The sequence below is a fragment of the Electrophorus electricus genome, chromosome 14 (assembly GCF_041902795.1).
Source record: "Electrophorus electricus isolate QZ-2024a chromosome 14, ASM4190279v1, whole genome shotgun sequence".
Lineage (NCBI taxonomy): Eukaryota > Metazoa > Chordata > Actinopteri > Gymnotiformes > Gymnotidae > Electrophorus > Electrophorus electricus.
This window is the reverse complement of record NC_137510.1, coordinates 15,179,644-15,195,501: the sequence shown is the minus strand read 5'-3', so window position 1 is coordinate 15,195,501 and position 15,858 is coordinate 15,179,644. Positions and strand designations below refer to the sequence as shown.

Below are 15,858 nucleotides of genomic sequence, written 5' to 3'. Positions count from 1 at the left end.
TTTGTCTTTTCTTCGGGTCATATCTGCTAGATGATATTGGATCAATATAATCACATAATGAATGAAGATTCAGTAACTTGTACAAAAGTTATCCAGACTCGTCTACACTGGAATTTGCCGTGTTATAATATACTAAAACCTTACTTGTAATTGGATGAGCAGCTCACGTGGAATGACCAGTGCCATGTTTTCATTGGCCGGTAAGCATGCCTCTCATTTCCTTCGCACGTCGGAAAGTATCCAGTTTGGAACTGTTGCCGTGACGGCCTGTATGAAGTGAAAGGTATGAAGTACGTTGTGTCTGTATTCCTTCACAAAGGTCAAATCTCACACACATAATTGTATGTGATTGATTTTTTATTATTATTTTTTGCTTAGCATTCTCTATACTATTTGTCTTTATGTAGTCTCCTCATGTTTACTTCAGTGTAACCGCTCACTGTAAAACGTAAGTAAATGTCCTAGAATGCACCTTATTTTCACCTAAACTTACGAGATACAAAAATAAAGCATTTTAATTTGAGGTAAACTATTTTCTCATGGAGTTGATGAGGTAGAGTATTTCACTTACAAGGCTGAAAATGCACTGTTAGTAGTCAAGTACTAAAATATTTTACTTCAGTTGAGAATAAAGATAAATATTGATATACCTGGTTGTACTTTTAACTTAAAAAGTTCATTGCTGTTGTATCCATTAGATATAAAGCAGACGACACCCACAACGGAGGAAACGTGCTCACGGTACATTTTGCTCTAAAAGAGATACATAGTGGCGCTTCGCTGCTAGCAGCCTAAAGTGGACACCATGGAGACACACGGTCTAGAGCTATGTGAAGACAGAGAGGAGACTTGCGACGTTTCCGTTAAAGGGTTGACGAAGAACTGGACCAAATGGTCTAATAATCATCAGGAGTACCAGGAACGCAATCCCTTCAGCAACAACGAATGGATGCCTGCGCAGCTACAGAGAGGACAGGTGGGCTACGGAAGGCCTCCCGAGGGCTCTAAAACTGAGCAGAGAGGGAAGGATGCTCACTCGCATGTCAGTAGAGAGGTGCTAGAACTGTGTCTTGTAATCAGACAAATAGGCAAGAGTCAAGAAGATGGGAGAGCAGCTGTGGAGTTTGGAAGACTATTTGAACATTATGTCACAATCTCTAATAAGGTTGTCGGAGTTCTGCTTCGTGCCCGGAGGCAGGGACTGGTTCACTTTGAGGGGGAGATGCTGTGGCAAGGAAGAGATGACCATGTGCTTATCATGCTGCTTTAACCATGCAGTAACAGAGCATACAGAAAAAAAAAACATGCACTTCTAAAACCACATGCACTGACTTTAAAAAAAAATTTAAACAAGGCAACTGATGTTGCACAAGAAATTTAAATATAACACTATTTATTTTATTGTTTGCACTACACATTTATTAACATGCTTTCATGGCTCAACAATGTATTAACCACAGGTTTTTCAAAACAGCTCTCAGGTTAGAGTACAGCAGTCTTAAAGGACAGGATGTAAGTAAGCAGTCCTGATTTCATTCCACACTTTATTCTAACCCAAAGAAGCACATGCAGTGGTACACAAGACAGTTGGGTTTTATCATCACAGGTTTTAAAAAGTAAAAATTCCATGGCTTTTGTCTACCTGTAAGCTTGTAATAACTACTGGAAAACCACAAAATCCTGGCCATGCAGTTCTATAATTTTATATTCTAATTTATTGTGAAGGAATGATGTTTTATATTCTAATTGATTGTGAAGGAATGATCTGCAGCATTCTCAAATACTTTACACACTATTCTATGGAAAAACAATCAGTACAGCAGTGTTCTCTCACACCTGGATGCATCTGTTCCTTGTGTTGATTTCCATGTGTATATATACACACATCCTGTTCACCAATTGCCCCGTTTCTTGTTACATTTCTGAAACATATTAGTGGGCTCTTTCGAATTCCTGCAGTGTAGTCTGCTTCAACATTATTTTCATTTGTCTAAGCCTATTTGGGGTTGTTGCCTGGTTTGTTTGATTTCCTCTTTTTACCCTTTGCCTTTGTGGTTGACCTGGTACTTTCTCTCAGCACTTTATCATTTTAATTGGAAAAATGGCTGTCTGCCTGTTTAGGTGACCTGTGCTTGGCCTCCATCTCTGCTCCTAGTGACAGTTATGGCTATTATTAAATTATAGATCTATCAGGAGCAGTAATATGTAGAATGAAACAATCTAAAACATGCATCAGACAAGATAAAACAGTTCACTTTAATTGTCATTATTTGTCAAGAAATTCACATTCTGAGGATTCAAAAGTAGCTGAAATTGTACTCAGCTTGTATGAATGGAATTGCCAGGATTAATACCTTAATATTACCACTTGTCCTCTACTTACATTCCCTTATATTGGTGTGGTGTGCTCTGTGTGTGTGTGTGTGTTTGTGTGTGTGTTTCTGTTAGTCCATTGAGTTCAGCCTTTGGAGCAACTGATCCACCTGCAACATAAGAACATACAGACAAAAGGATAGGCTGTGCCATTGGTTTATGCAGTTTGTAGTTTATCATCTATGAAAGCAGGATTTTATTGGATAACATGACAATCTTACTATGCCTTTAAGGGATTAGAGGAATATGGGAATTCCATGTTTGAGAATATTGGCTGACTGAATTGGACACATAGGTCTCTGCTCTTCATGTCTTGCTATAGTGTATGGCTTGACATGAGTCCTAAAATTTTATTTTCAATGCACCATTAATCTGTTGTAACTGGTTGTGTTCACAATAAGGTGTGACTCACAATAGAAAAGCCTATATAATCATATCTATGGGGGTTTTTTTCAGTGGGAAGTTTGGAACCAGCCCTAAAGTTATCTACTCAGAATGCTCACCGTTATAAACCAGTAGGAGTCTGGACGGTAGATGAAGCGAGACATAAAGCCCATTTGACTGGCAGGTGCTAGCACATGGAGGTGCAGATGTGTGACAGACTGGAATGGAGGCAAGTGGAACCCAAACCTAGCACACGTTATCCATTATTTCACTTCAACCCATAAGTCCAATGGGACTGCACATTACATTACAATACAAAACAGATCAAATAAGAACTTCCAAGTGAGCAAGTTTTTAACTAAATTCACATTACCTGATGTCACTTAAATCGCTGTAGTTGTTCTTCCGAAGAACTTCTTTCCCAGTTTCCACTAATTTCTCCACTAAGCAAAATATTTAAAACAAAGGTTGCAAAGATTACCACAACTTAAACACTATAGAGACTACAAGACATAACTCAACTGGTTATTTATTTTGCCAACTACCCCACTTTGTTGGTAATACTGTCAATCATGGCCATCCTCAGGAGGGAGGATGTGTACAAATACAGGCAAAATTTACCTCTTTAACTACAGACTGGAATTAAACAGATCATAATTCTATAATTTAGCTTCAAATAACTTAGTAAACTATTAATGTTTTAAGCTTCTTTACTTCTGCAGTTATACAAATCTATTTACATCTGGTCTTGAATATCAGGATTATATCCAGACAGATTATACACACGAAAATAAAGGTATAAATGCACCCATGATGCACTTAAAAGAGATTTGCTCAAACCACTTCAGGAAGTGGTGTGAGACCCATTTTAGGCAGATGTTGCAGTAGTGTAAATGCATCTATTTCTCTAAGCCACATTCAACAACCAAATCCCACACAATATAGTATGTTACAATGCTCATAATACATAGCCACAAGGAGACTATTCAAGGAGGACACACACACACACACACACACACACACACACACACACACACACAGTTGTTCCTCCCTGGATGAAATTAAATTCTTATTAGCCGTTCCTGTGCCCAAATCCGTGGACTATAGTAACATTTGCTACAGCTGTGACCAGGGTCACTGCTGCATTCATTAGTCTAACCAGGCATTTTCTCATTAACATCTACTGACAGAACTGGTGCCTTCCTTCAAATTTAAAGAAATGCATGATGCCATGCAAAATTTGAGGCAGCAACCATCTTTTTTATAGCAGAAAAATGAGGAAAACTGGAAAAACACAATCAGTTGGTTGCTGTACATGATCTTATTTGCATACTGTATGCCACATAGCAATCAGATTTCAGTGTGACCACCCAGAGACACTATTGACTAACAAGTAAAAATGCATGTGCTTAAAATCAGGTGCAATCCACATTCTAGTCTCATAAAATGACTATTTGTAAATAGGGTCTAATATTCCTACTCCCCAAAATGTTTCTAAATATTTGGGCCATTATGTATAAATTGTTTTTACCTAGTGGAATATGTTCTTTGTGAAGTGATTTACAATTCCCTACATGTTTTGTTGGCACAACAAGATAGTGATGAGGGGCCCCAGGTTTTATGTCTCTAAAACATGATGTGTCTTCATCCTAAAAAGAGGGAGAGAGAGTATGTGTATGAGTGAGAGAGAGAGAACACATCTCTAACCAACAAAAACACTGAGTTCAAGAATGCACTGGAAAATGTCAGAAGATGAACAAGGTTTAATTACATTGTTACGACCCTGTCTAAGCGGTGAGGTCGCAACAGCACTTTGAAAAGACTGGTAGCAGGATGGTAGGTGGAATGATTAATCACTGGAAAAAACTGGTAGACGAGGTGAAATTTTGTGTATTTAAATGGTGAACAAAGACACACACATCTATATACAAACACTGAATAACTTCAGGAGTGGTTATTTGCCAACATAACAAACAAAACCCACACTAGAAAAAAAAACCCACAAAAGAAACACCACAACTAACTACACTTTACAGGACAAAAATAAAATACAATCCTACACTAACTCCCTGACAATAAACAAACAATAACCCCAAACCCAAACCAACAGGCACCACTCCCTACAATCAGTAATTATACATATAAACACACACAAAACCTTTCAACTATGACAGGGATCACACTAATAAAGAAAACACAGGGAATGCTCACATACAGATCTACACATATACAAGCTAACTATGGATATCAAGACAAGGTAAGCAAAGATTTCAATTTCACAATTCATACAGCATAACAATAACAGAAAAAGGAGCTTGGGCAGGCCACCATCTTCTTGCAGCAGGGTCCTTATATAAGTCACAGCAATCCCAACAATCACTCAACGAGGGGCTGGGCTAGCAACAAGGTGCGCAGACAGCCCCAAATCCCGAAGTGGATCAGAAGCACATTGCAGCACTCCAGGAGTGTAACAACATCTAGGAGAACTAGCAGTATAACTATAAAAGGTTTGGTCTGGCAAATCATCTTACTCTGTTCTAGAATCTATGGTCTAAAGCAGTGCTATTCAAATCTGTACTTCAAATCCAAATCCAGTTTTCTAATTTGCAATTCCTTTGATTTGATTAAATGATTCATTTATCTGTTTGGCCACAAGTGACTCCTAGATAAAGGGATGGTGGAAAATCTCTAGGACCTGCACCTGGGGGCTCTGATTTGAATACCTCTGGTCTAGGTACCCAAAACCAAGCACATTATTTCAGTTACATATATTGGTAACATAAACAGGTAGTCAACATTGTGGTTTTTTTTTTTAAACTTCCAAATACTAGTAATATGAGTTTACACCTTATTCTCATGGCATACAACTGGTAGAAAGATCCTATTCAGCAGATTGTTGGCTTTACAGCGTTGGCGGTGGATTATTATGGCTAGCTTTGTTTACTGTGTTTACTTGAGTTAACAGTTACAAAAATGTTAAATTTAACTATTCGGCCTTAGTGGAACTAGCTACTAAACAGTTTTGGGTTTTTATAGTTTCCTAGTTAGATAAAGTATCTTATATGGGTTGACCACTGTTACTGATACACATTACTGATACACACACTGATACACTGGAAACATATATCGGCAAAACGAGATGGGCATGGCTTTGCGCACTTTAGACTACGCCTTGACGTCGGTTCGTTTATGCACCTGTCAAGCTATGAAACAATAAATTCGATCAGTATTGATTCGGACATATATTTACGTCGCAAATGAATACCACTCTACCGGTAACATACCACACCTTTCCACTTCACACTCCGTTAACGCTAACGAACTAACGCTAGATGGTTTGCTAAAGTAGCGTTAAATCTCGCTGGATCCACATACAAATCACGTAAAAACCTTAATTCTACAATATACTTACGCTGTATAGAAGCTCGGTGTTCATCTCCCCGTTCACAATTTTACAGAAAATACACCGTTTGTCATAACTATCATTTTGATCCTTTTTCACAGCCTCACCATCAGCTGACGGCGTATCGTTACTTGCCATGTTCAAAGCTGCGTGAAGCTCGCGGTAAATTAAACATGGCCGAAAAAACCTTTCAAGTTACAAGTCCTTTAGTCAGCTCATCTCCCCAACATTGCTTTTGAAAGCTCTTTGCAAATTTAGCATTATGTTTCTCCATAATTTCCTAAGTTTACTACGGTTACTTATTTTCCTCACATTAAGAAGTGAGCACTAATTCCAATGTATTATGCAGTTATGATTGTTAGTGATAGACTTACATATTTAACTTACTAAAAATCTAGAGTATTGCGCAAAACATTAAATGTGACGCTTCTGGATCATTTAGCCCAGCATAGTTTTGTTAACACGAATTCTCCTAGGAAGTGCATGTATACCCTAGATGTATATAATTAAGGTATATAATCATATATTCGGGTATATATTGTAAGTATTGTTATATTTTTGCACTTTCAGTAAACTTTGTTTCTTTGTTGTTTACTATTATTGCTGTAAATGTGTAGTTACAGATTAATTATAAAGGTAGGTAATTGACAGGACTTTCACAGATCTATGACACTTAAGATAACTGGGTTTTTTTTCTGATCTGAATAAAATGAAGGTTTACAATGCATCCATGTGTTACATATTCAGATTGTGACACCTTTCAATAAATATGCAATTACATGAAATGTGCGTAAGAACATTTTGTAATGAATATGTATTCTCTGTTCTTTGAAACTAGCCTTTTTGGCTGAATATTCATTACTTTGACATTGTCTGCTATTACCATCCGCATGTCTGTCAAAAGTTTGGTAGGTAGCCAACTAATATAATCTCACAAAATTCAGTATACAGTTTGACCCCAAGAAACTTCAGTTAGGTTCATTTAGCTAGCCAGCCATCATTAACCACGTATTCTCCAGGTATTTTAAGTCAAACGTGATAATGAGAATAAAATGTAGCTACTTTCTGTGGTAAGAATGCATACTAAATTTAGCACTGTTTGCACCACATTGACAGACAGATGGTAGCATTGGAAGTGATCTGAGAATAATGACTAGTCTTGGTTTGTCATGTAATAAAGGACGAACTCTGGAGCAAATGAACTGGCTAATATTAGTGAATGAGCCAGCTGTTAGCTATACAGCTAAAACAACTTTACAAGGGCACATTGCATTACATCACAAGGATAACATTAACTTCCGCAACAATAAACTGATTGGCTATATTCACTAGACAGTTAGCAAACCACTAACCTAACATAACAGTTCAGCCATAAAATATAAGGCAACTAAGCTTCACTGCTGAATCCCTTCAGGTCCCAGAGATGTCACAAACTCTGAAAAGCCAAGCCAATGTTTATTCTGGTCTTAGCTCAACCTCTGTTGCTTTTTCTTTTAGCATGTCAGCTCTCTTCAGTTCTGTTTTCCTTTGCTTTGATCATGGGTGAAGCCACAGAGGGTGACTGGGTTTGTCGTTCCAATTTCTCCATAATTCAGTGATATCTATCTCCTTCCATTCACTTTCATTGCTATATAGCTCATTTACTGTTAGATAACTAGCCCATTGAACCTGATCTTCTTTTAAATCTAAGCTCTGACTTTTGAATTTGACATACTGGAGCTTGAATTGGGAAAAGTGAAAATAATTAAATATGTTGAAATGCAAAGAGGTCTTTCATTTTAAACACCAAACCTCTTTTATGTTCACCTGATTATTCACAGATAACACAATGCGTTTGCATCCTGGTGAAAGGATGTCTCTGAAGAGGTTTCATAAGCAGATATGTGGTAATACTAGCTCCATGTCAATGGTCTCATTAATGACTGTGTGTTTTTCAGCAACAGCTAAGAAACCTGTAGAGAAGATAAAAAATAAAACATGATTTGTTTTGTCACAAAACAAATGTATTCTCCACTTGCTGGGCTAGCGTTCATTGCTCGTACACTGCTGAGGCTAAATCATATCTCAAGAGAATGCAGTGAGTGCAAAGTCCAGATAATTAAATTTGTGAAAGCGGTTATGTTTGCCAAAATTATTTGTAAACAAAAGGACATAAATGTGAATGGACAGGAAACCGTTTAGTGCAAGTTTACAAACAGGACAGGAAGCATTTAAAAATTCACTAAGTGGCCAGCATTGTTGGTCTTAGCAAGTAGCATTGGAGAAAGGCCTAATAGAGCCTGAAATCAGGGATTCAGTTCAGAGACACCTAGCTTCAAGTAAAGGAGAATGAACAGAAAAAGGAAAATCTGCATATTGTCAAAAATCACAAAAGATAAATTTCAGATTTTCTACACTGTTCACAAGTTCCTAATATGCAATTTGTTTTTCTTTTCAGCAGGTTATTGTATGTATTGCATCTCTTTCACTGAATATATTATGTTCTCCTGCACTTTATCAAGTATACTCACAAGATTCTCTGCTGTGCCTTCCCCAGAAAGATATATTCAATTGTGTGTGTGTGCGTGCGCATGTGCGTATGTGTGTGTGTGTGTGTGTAATCATATTATAAACTAAACCAGAGCAAAGGAACAATATTTCTTGCCTGCTGGAAATGTAAAACATGTTTTCCCTCATTTATTTTATTGCTGCTTAGAGGTATCCCTTTATGGGGTTTGGTATCTGACAGAGTGAAAGATTATGCAGATAGGACATCTGCCCCCAAACATATGTGCAGCTCTAGCACACACACACACACACACACACACACACACACAAACAAACAAACACACACACACACACACACACACACACACACACACACAGTGCTTCTTTCAAGCAGTTACAAAGTTGAATGACATGAAAGTGTGTGAGGTGTGAGACTAATCTTTGCATATAAATGATGAATCACAAAAAGCTGCAGAAACACTTGAGGCTATATAAAGCTATAATTTTAGATGTTTAACCTTTGCATGTTCTGGTTCCACTTAGGAAGGTATCTATAAGAAAAGTTGAGAAGATAAGTAGTTGCCAACATATTTAGTAGGTCATCCATCCAGTTTTTCCCTGCACTCCAGTCTGTTACTACATCACAATGTAATGTATGCAAATTATGCCATTAAAATGCATGTTCATGTTTAGTTTCTAAATTAAGTGCTCATTTGCACAACTAGAACTCTGAAGAATCCAGAGATTCATTACAACAAATTACAAAAATAATCATGACTTGAGATATCAAATTCAGTCTTCATATTTATTCTGACCTATTTACTCAAAGAATATGAAAATAATTTACATGCACATCAGTAATTTGCAGGCACAATATAGGAAGTCATAAGCTTGCCAAAACTATTATGCTAATTATTCTTTTGTTGCTACATACAATAAATCGTGACCCAAAACTGGCTGCAATTATTGCCTGCTATGGTAGTGTAATTATAAGACAGCAGAAACAGAGAATTACCAATAGCATACAGTGATGATATATACAGTATATCTTGAATTGAGAGAGTCACAGAAATTATTCTGTTTTGTAACTCCACAGAATAATAATAATTTAAAAAATCTGTCTTATCATCTCTTTTTAAATGATTAATTATAGAAATAGTAAGAGCCATTGTGAAACTTCAGTTTGGGAGTTGTAGAATTATTCATGAGACAAAAACTGTAAATGGATCTGATTGATTAAATCGGGAGCAAAACGGAGTAACAAATAAACACTGAAATTCTGAGGAGACAGGTCAGTACAGTATGGAACTAATCATATTTTTTTTTTCTTAATAATTTTGTGACTTCATTGTGATTCTCTCTATGTGATGCATACTGTTTAAATAAACCTGTTTGCACTGGCATTCCAGAGATGCTGAGTCCAAAAGCATGTCTTTCACTGTGTAGTGACATTGTGTATTATCCTACCATTCTAACCCTAAATGTTACTCCATTGCCTTGCCAGCCATTCTGCACATGCACCTGTAAGAAACAAATATGTTGCAATTAATGTTACTTTTAATGAACTCCAAATGAGTGCACACCTTCTCCACAAATCAGTTAACTTCCTGTTTCCTTATGTTAATCTAAAATGAGGGAAGGCAGAGTCTGGTATCATTACTCCTAAAAAATATTAGAGAGACACCCAGAACTACTTCACAACTGAAGGCTATCATTTTGTCTGTTTAGTTTTACTCCCGATTGATACAGCAGAAAAGGGGAATTACTGTATAGAATGGTTTACTATATTATCCTAAAACATTCGGAGGACGCTGTATATTAGGCATGGTTGGTCCATGTCATGTAGTCTACCTTAAACTGACTACTGTTCCACAAGGAATTAGACAATTTCAGTGAGAAAACTGCACAAAGGCAAACTAATCAGGGGGAAATGGGACTACCTATTTTCAGAGTGCACTAAATTATACTTAGTTGTGTCTGAGGCTGAAGAAAACCCAACCTTTCCTTGGAGATGTGGCACCACTACTAGATTCCAACAACAGGAGGCAGTGTTACTATACTAAAATGTAGTCTGATGAACTCATTGTTGAATGTTGGTGGGCAGTTCCACTCTGCAGTCTCTTATGATAGCAATTTCTCATGTTATTTTGTGTTCAAGCTCTGTCACACAAAACATGTGTAGTCAGATGGTTACATAACCTGCAGTCTAGTCAGCAGCACATTAAACACACAAAACTACTTTAACACAGGCACTCAACATTGTCATAGATCAAATGGTCAGTTGCATTTTTTATTTTCTTTTGCTAGTATGATGCCATTTGGGTGTGCTGATGATTGACATTGATTTATAGTTTCACTCTCTAATACAGACAATAAAGGCTATAAATATAATCTAAATGTATAATTAATTACCAGTGACCATGTTAATAAATTCATATTCAGTCATTCTAAGGTTGTCAGCTCCAGTGATTAGAGAAAAAAAAAGTTTTAGCACTCAGATTATTGACTTCTTTTCAGTCATCAATTACTCAATCTGTGTAAATTCCTTGAACATTGTCTGTTGTTACAGCATCTGTTTCTCTATTGAGTAAAGAATAAAGAACATGCTAGGGGCCAGTCTTAAAACCACATATTGTCTCAGTCTTCTCATGCACTCAGATTAATTTTTTTCCTCAGCCTTTTTAGTTTGTTCTTACACATAATATCTGATCCATGGACAAAAATGCAACAGTTGAATTATTGAATGTTTATGTTGTTATTGTGATAAATTAAAAAAAATGCAAAACTCTCAGGCAACCCATACTATAATGGCAGTTGTAATTATCATGTTCTGAGTTCTGAATTCAGATTCATGGTCTTGAATTTACTGGAATTTTCTTGCAATTTCTCGGTCTTGACTCCCACTAGGGCATCTAGTCCCAGTTGTAGTCTCGAGATTGTCTCTACACTCCATGTTGGTCACACAGCAGGTAGCAATTATCCAAATTCTACACACTAAAACTGTATTTTTTTTCTCGCAGACAACACTAAACATGTCGGTACTCTAAGGTGAGAATTAGCTCTTTGCACTGCAGAATTAATAACATAATTGTGTCCTGTAACACATTACTTTCCGATATGGTGCACCAGAATGATAACCTGACAGATAACCTGGTGAAAAAATATTGACACATTAATTTTGAAAGTATGGATACAAGCAAACGTGTTGGTGTACAAGCAATTTGCTTTGTATGTAACTGAGGCGGACCATATTCTGAGTTGCAGTGTGTGTGTGTGTGTGTGTGTGTGTGAACCTGGCTTGAACTTTCTAACATGAAAGAAAACTAAAGACAAACATGCAATCTTGTCCCACTAATTATTCATATGAGGCCTGTAGTCAAGCTAATAGAATTTTAATGTGCACAATAACTGAATTACTGAATTCTTAAGATATGGCTTTGACAAGAAAATGTAGAACTTACAGGACAACACTGTTTAATTTAAATTAAGTTCAGTAACAATAAAATGGTGCCTTATAGTTCCATTGAGCACATATTCAGCGTTAAAATACCAGTGTGAAACCTGAATCACACTTAGAACATCTAACAGCATACAGTACAGTGGTAAAAGTCATAGTGTCTGACGGAACATCAGAGAATAAGACTGCAGAATGACTTAACAGATCTTTAGTCAGACCCAAAGAAAGTAACCTGAACAGCCCTAGGTGCTTCTGCTTTAGTAGATACCTATGTAGAAAACAACACTTTGGGAAGTTAAATGGGGGAGTACTGAGAACTGAGAAATATTCTCAGAAAAGTTTTCTTTTGAAATAAAGATTAAGTGGATGTAGTGGTCCATTTCTTTCTCCTTCTTAGTTTCTTTTTGCTGTGTTTGTTAATGGCTGACAGTTGTGTCTGCACAGGAATGCTGTGAAAATACCTTAATTGTTACAATATCAAGAAACCGTGGGCCAGTGATGAAATCCACCTTTATGGAAACTGATATCAGGGTAAAATACTTTTGCATTAAAATGCAGAGCAGCACACTGGCACTTGAGAGACTTACCCTCCCAGGGGACTGCAAGTTCTGGCTGAAGTTTGGATGCTGTTTGTGCCCTGCTTGTATTAAACATCAGACATGCTTGCAAGGATAGCAGAATAGTTGGTCTAAGCAGAAAACTAATGGAGTAAGTACTGGACTTTTGCAGAAGAATGGTAGTGGGTTTTGTGGGGTTCTGTTGTGAGTTTCATATTTAGTAGCCCTGTGTATTGCCATAATTGGCAGGGGCATTCCAGGCCTTTGTTTTTACGCAGCTAATTAGTGAGCATGATAACATCTGGTGTATGGGGACAATGTGGCTCCACACACACTCCTAGCTTGTGTCTTCCTCTGAAGTACAGAGGGTTAGAGCAAGCAAGCTTGAAAATTTGAGCAGCGACAGCATATGGCATCAGCCACTCTGATACTGCTGAATATCTCTCTCTCTCAAGTCAAGTCAAAATGGCTTTATTGGCATGATTGTGCAAAGTACAATACAGAAAACACTGGAAGTTCAGTTTCAGAAAATGAATATACTTTAACATTCAAAAGCTTATTAGCAGCTGCATTAATAAAAGTAACATGACTAAGAACAATAGCAATAAAAGCACCACCACCACCACCACCACCACCACCACCACCATTGTAAGGCCCTGAGCACAAGCAGAGACCGAGTTGCACGTGGTATGGTGAATGCAGTGTATTAGAGAACACGGGTATTCCACAGTCGTAATACAAAGAACATAAGCCAAGGTTGTAAATCCAGAAAAGCAGTCAGCGAAGCAAATCAAACAGACAGGGAACAGGCAAAGAGTGTAATCCAATAAACCACATGAAACAGATGCGATAACAAACGGCTCAGAAACGTAACATGCGTTGACGAGACTTTGCAACGACTGAACACAAACACGGGGTTTAAATACAAGGACTAACAAGATACATGTGATAGCAATAACCAACTAGGGAATGGAACCAAAAGAAACAAAAACAAGTAAACATGAAACAAACCAGGAAGTAAACATATTGGAATCACTGTGGGAACTACGATGTCATGGAGAGAACGTGACGACGACCACCACCACCACTAATAATTACAGTAATAAAAAGAAATATACATTTAATCAATTGTATCACTACATTAACCAAAAATGTAACGAATTCGATTTTTACATTTCCAGCTCCTAACTGGCAAACAAGCAATTACTTTAACACAAATGAAGAACAGAGCTAATAATAACAATTTAGATGGCTGCTATTAATGTAGAGTTCTCATGTAGCTATTACTTTTATCACGAAGAATCCAAAATTTCCAAACTAAACAGAGATGATAATATAAATAAGCATCTCAGTATTTAAATGTCCATCTCGCAAATGTGGAACAGTTTCTCAACAAGCTTTTCAACTGTGCTTGTCTTAATCTTGAACCTTTTTTGCCTGGCATAACTTGAATGCCTAACCCTGCATCCATGATTTCCATGGTGATGAGTTACCCATGACCATGACAATGTCCACAATGACCAGATTTTTCTTAATCTGAGTCCATTTTTGCTGCTCTTGGAGGAAGGGTAGGTAACATGCTTCTGAAACAGACCTTGTAGCTGTGAAGTGAGGAGGCACGATGAAACAGACGTTTTATTCAACATGCAACACTTAACATATATGACAATGTTCGTAGGCTATATTCTCATCAAACACCAACAAACCTACTATGACACGAGACACATATACACTCAAGACAATTGCACATAATACGGAACAGGTGGACGACACGAGAGGGCGTGGCAACACAGACGAACACACACACACACACACACACACACACACACACACCACGTCGTTTGAGGAAGGGGAGGGGCCGTAACGTGACAGTAGCAGTACTGGCTCTTTCTTCATTAACAACAGGTGGTTAGGAATCAAGTATTCAAGGCCCATTGGATCATCTTTGGAAGTTTTGAGTGGCCTATTATTAATTTATTCCATAACAAAGTTTGCAAACCCTTGTCTGTGACTGTTTGCTGTTGGAGTAAGGATCTGTGATTTTTCTTACAGTTCTATGTTTCCCATACAACTCCAAAATGAGACTGTGCTGATGAATTGAATTTCCACTGAATATCCTTTTTGCATGAGTGTATTCTCAATTTTTTCTTGGTTCCACTACTGTACAGCTTCACACCATTCATGCTCAGCACCAACAAAATTAATATCATTGTCTGATCATATAATAGAATCCTCTTCTACACACAAAATGGTGCACTGCATTCAAATAAGAATCTATATCCATTGTGTGCACAATCTCTATGTGTACTCTATGTGTACTCTCAGTGCCTCAATCATATTTCACATCAAATGGTCCAAAGTAGTCAACCCCAGCATTTGTTTATGGAGCACTGTCTGGAAGCAGCCTATCCTCAAGTATGTCAGACATTTTTTGCACATCATTTAATATCAAGCTAGTAATGCAGGTCTCTTGCTGTAACACATGAATGCTTTACATATTCAGGCATAGCAGACTTGCAGAAATGGCATCCTACTCTAAGTTCTCCATCCTGAAGCACTGGATCCAGCTTAAGCAAGTAGTTATGTCTTTTTTCTCACTCCCTTTGGCTTTCATCAATATAGAGATTTCCTCCTGGAACCCTTGACCCTGACTTAATTTGATAATCTCCATTTATGCTCTTGTCCAATCCTCAAAAGCGTTTTTGCTCGGTATTATCTTGTCATCATGGACTTGCTGACTCACAACTGTGAATTGGCTGCTGGAATTCATTTGGGGAAGGCCTTCTGCTTACGGTAACAGTTTTTGGCTCTTACTGATGTATACAAACATTTTCTTCAACTTTAGAAACCTTGAGACCACTCTTTTCAGCCTATGCCAGCCAGAGTAATGGTTGATCAACTTGTTTGTGGCATTCGAATCTGCCTGTGTGAGATGCAGTTTGACTGAACATATAACCTTGCTGTCATCTCTTTCAACCTGCAAATCACATGGTTTACTTATCCAGAAGTGCTTTGCTTCTTCTAGAGAGAGCTGGGCTTGCTAAGGTGTTAGTATACATCCAATGTTGAGGTGTATGCTCTCGGATAGTAGTAACACTATTAGTGACCAAAGTCTTGAAGCGAAGCTTGTAATTTTCAATGTACTTAAAAGGGGACCAATTATACCCCCTTTTTTACAAGTTAACACAGTTCCCTGG

At 37.5% G+C, this 15,858-nt stretch overlaps 2 protein-coding genes across 8 annotated transcripts; one reads left to right on the top strand and one right to left on the bottom strand.

Moving 5' to 3' along the window:
- Positions 1 to 60: 60 nt before the first annotated feature.
- On the top strand, positions 61 to 2,086 carry LOC113583124 (actin-binding Rho-activating protein). 7 transcript variants are annotated; one of them, XM_081696299.1, is made up of 3 exons: positions 224 to 283; positions 408 to 448; positions 699 to 2,086. In XM_081696299.1, exon 3 carries the CDS (start codon positions 806 to 808, stop codon positions 1,268 to 1,270), a length of 465 nt encoding a protein of 154 aa, XP_081552425.1. In that variant the 5' UTR covers positions 224 to 283; positions 408 to 448; positions 699 to 805; the 3' UTR covers positions 1,271 to 2,086. The 7 variants fall into 7 exon arrangements, with proteins under 7 accessions (XP_081552428.1, XP_026875067.2, XP_081552425.1 ...); XM_081696300.1 differs by having other exon boundaries at positions 248 to 290; XM_081696302.1 differs by lacking the exons at positions 224 to 283; positions 408 to 448 and adding an exon at positions 61 to 200.
- A 146-nt stretch (positions 2,087 to 2,232) lies between these two features.
- Positions 2,233 to 6,848, bottom strand: hint3 (histidine triad nucleotide binding protein 3). Its single transcript, XM_027019265.3, has 5 exons — positions 6,170 to 6,848; positions 4,289 to 4,406; positions 3,131 to 3,200; positions 2,877 to 3,003; positions 2,233 to 2,483 (listed from the first exon to the last, which is right to left on the bottom strand). The coding sequence occupies exons 1-5, from the start codon at positions 6,296 to 6,298 to the stop codon at positions 2,445 to 2,447; spliced, it is 483 nt and encodes a 160-aa protein (XP_026875066.1). The 5' UTR covers positions 6,299 to 6,848; the 3' UTR covers positions 2,233 to 2,444.
- Between the last annotated feature and the right edge of the window lie 9,010 nt (positions 6,849 to 15,858).

Coding starts and splice junctions, on each gene's coding strand:
- LOC113583124 (XM_081696302.1), top strand. CDS start 806: ATGGAGACACACGGTCTAGAGCTATGTGAAGACAGAGAGGAGACTTGC.
- hint3 (XM_027019265.3), bottom strand. CDS start 6,298: ATGGCAAGTAACGATACGCCGTCAGCTGATGGTGAGGCTGTGAAAAAG. Junction 3,201..4,288: donor CAAAGAACATATTCCACTAG/GTAAAAACAATT, acceptor TATTTTGCTTAG/TGGAGAAATTAGTGGAAACT. Junction 3,004..3,130: donor AGCGATTTAAGTGACATCAG/GTAATGTGAATT, acceptor AACGTGTGCTAG/GTTTGGGTTCCACTTGCCTC.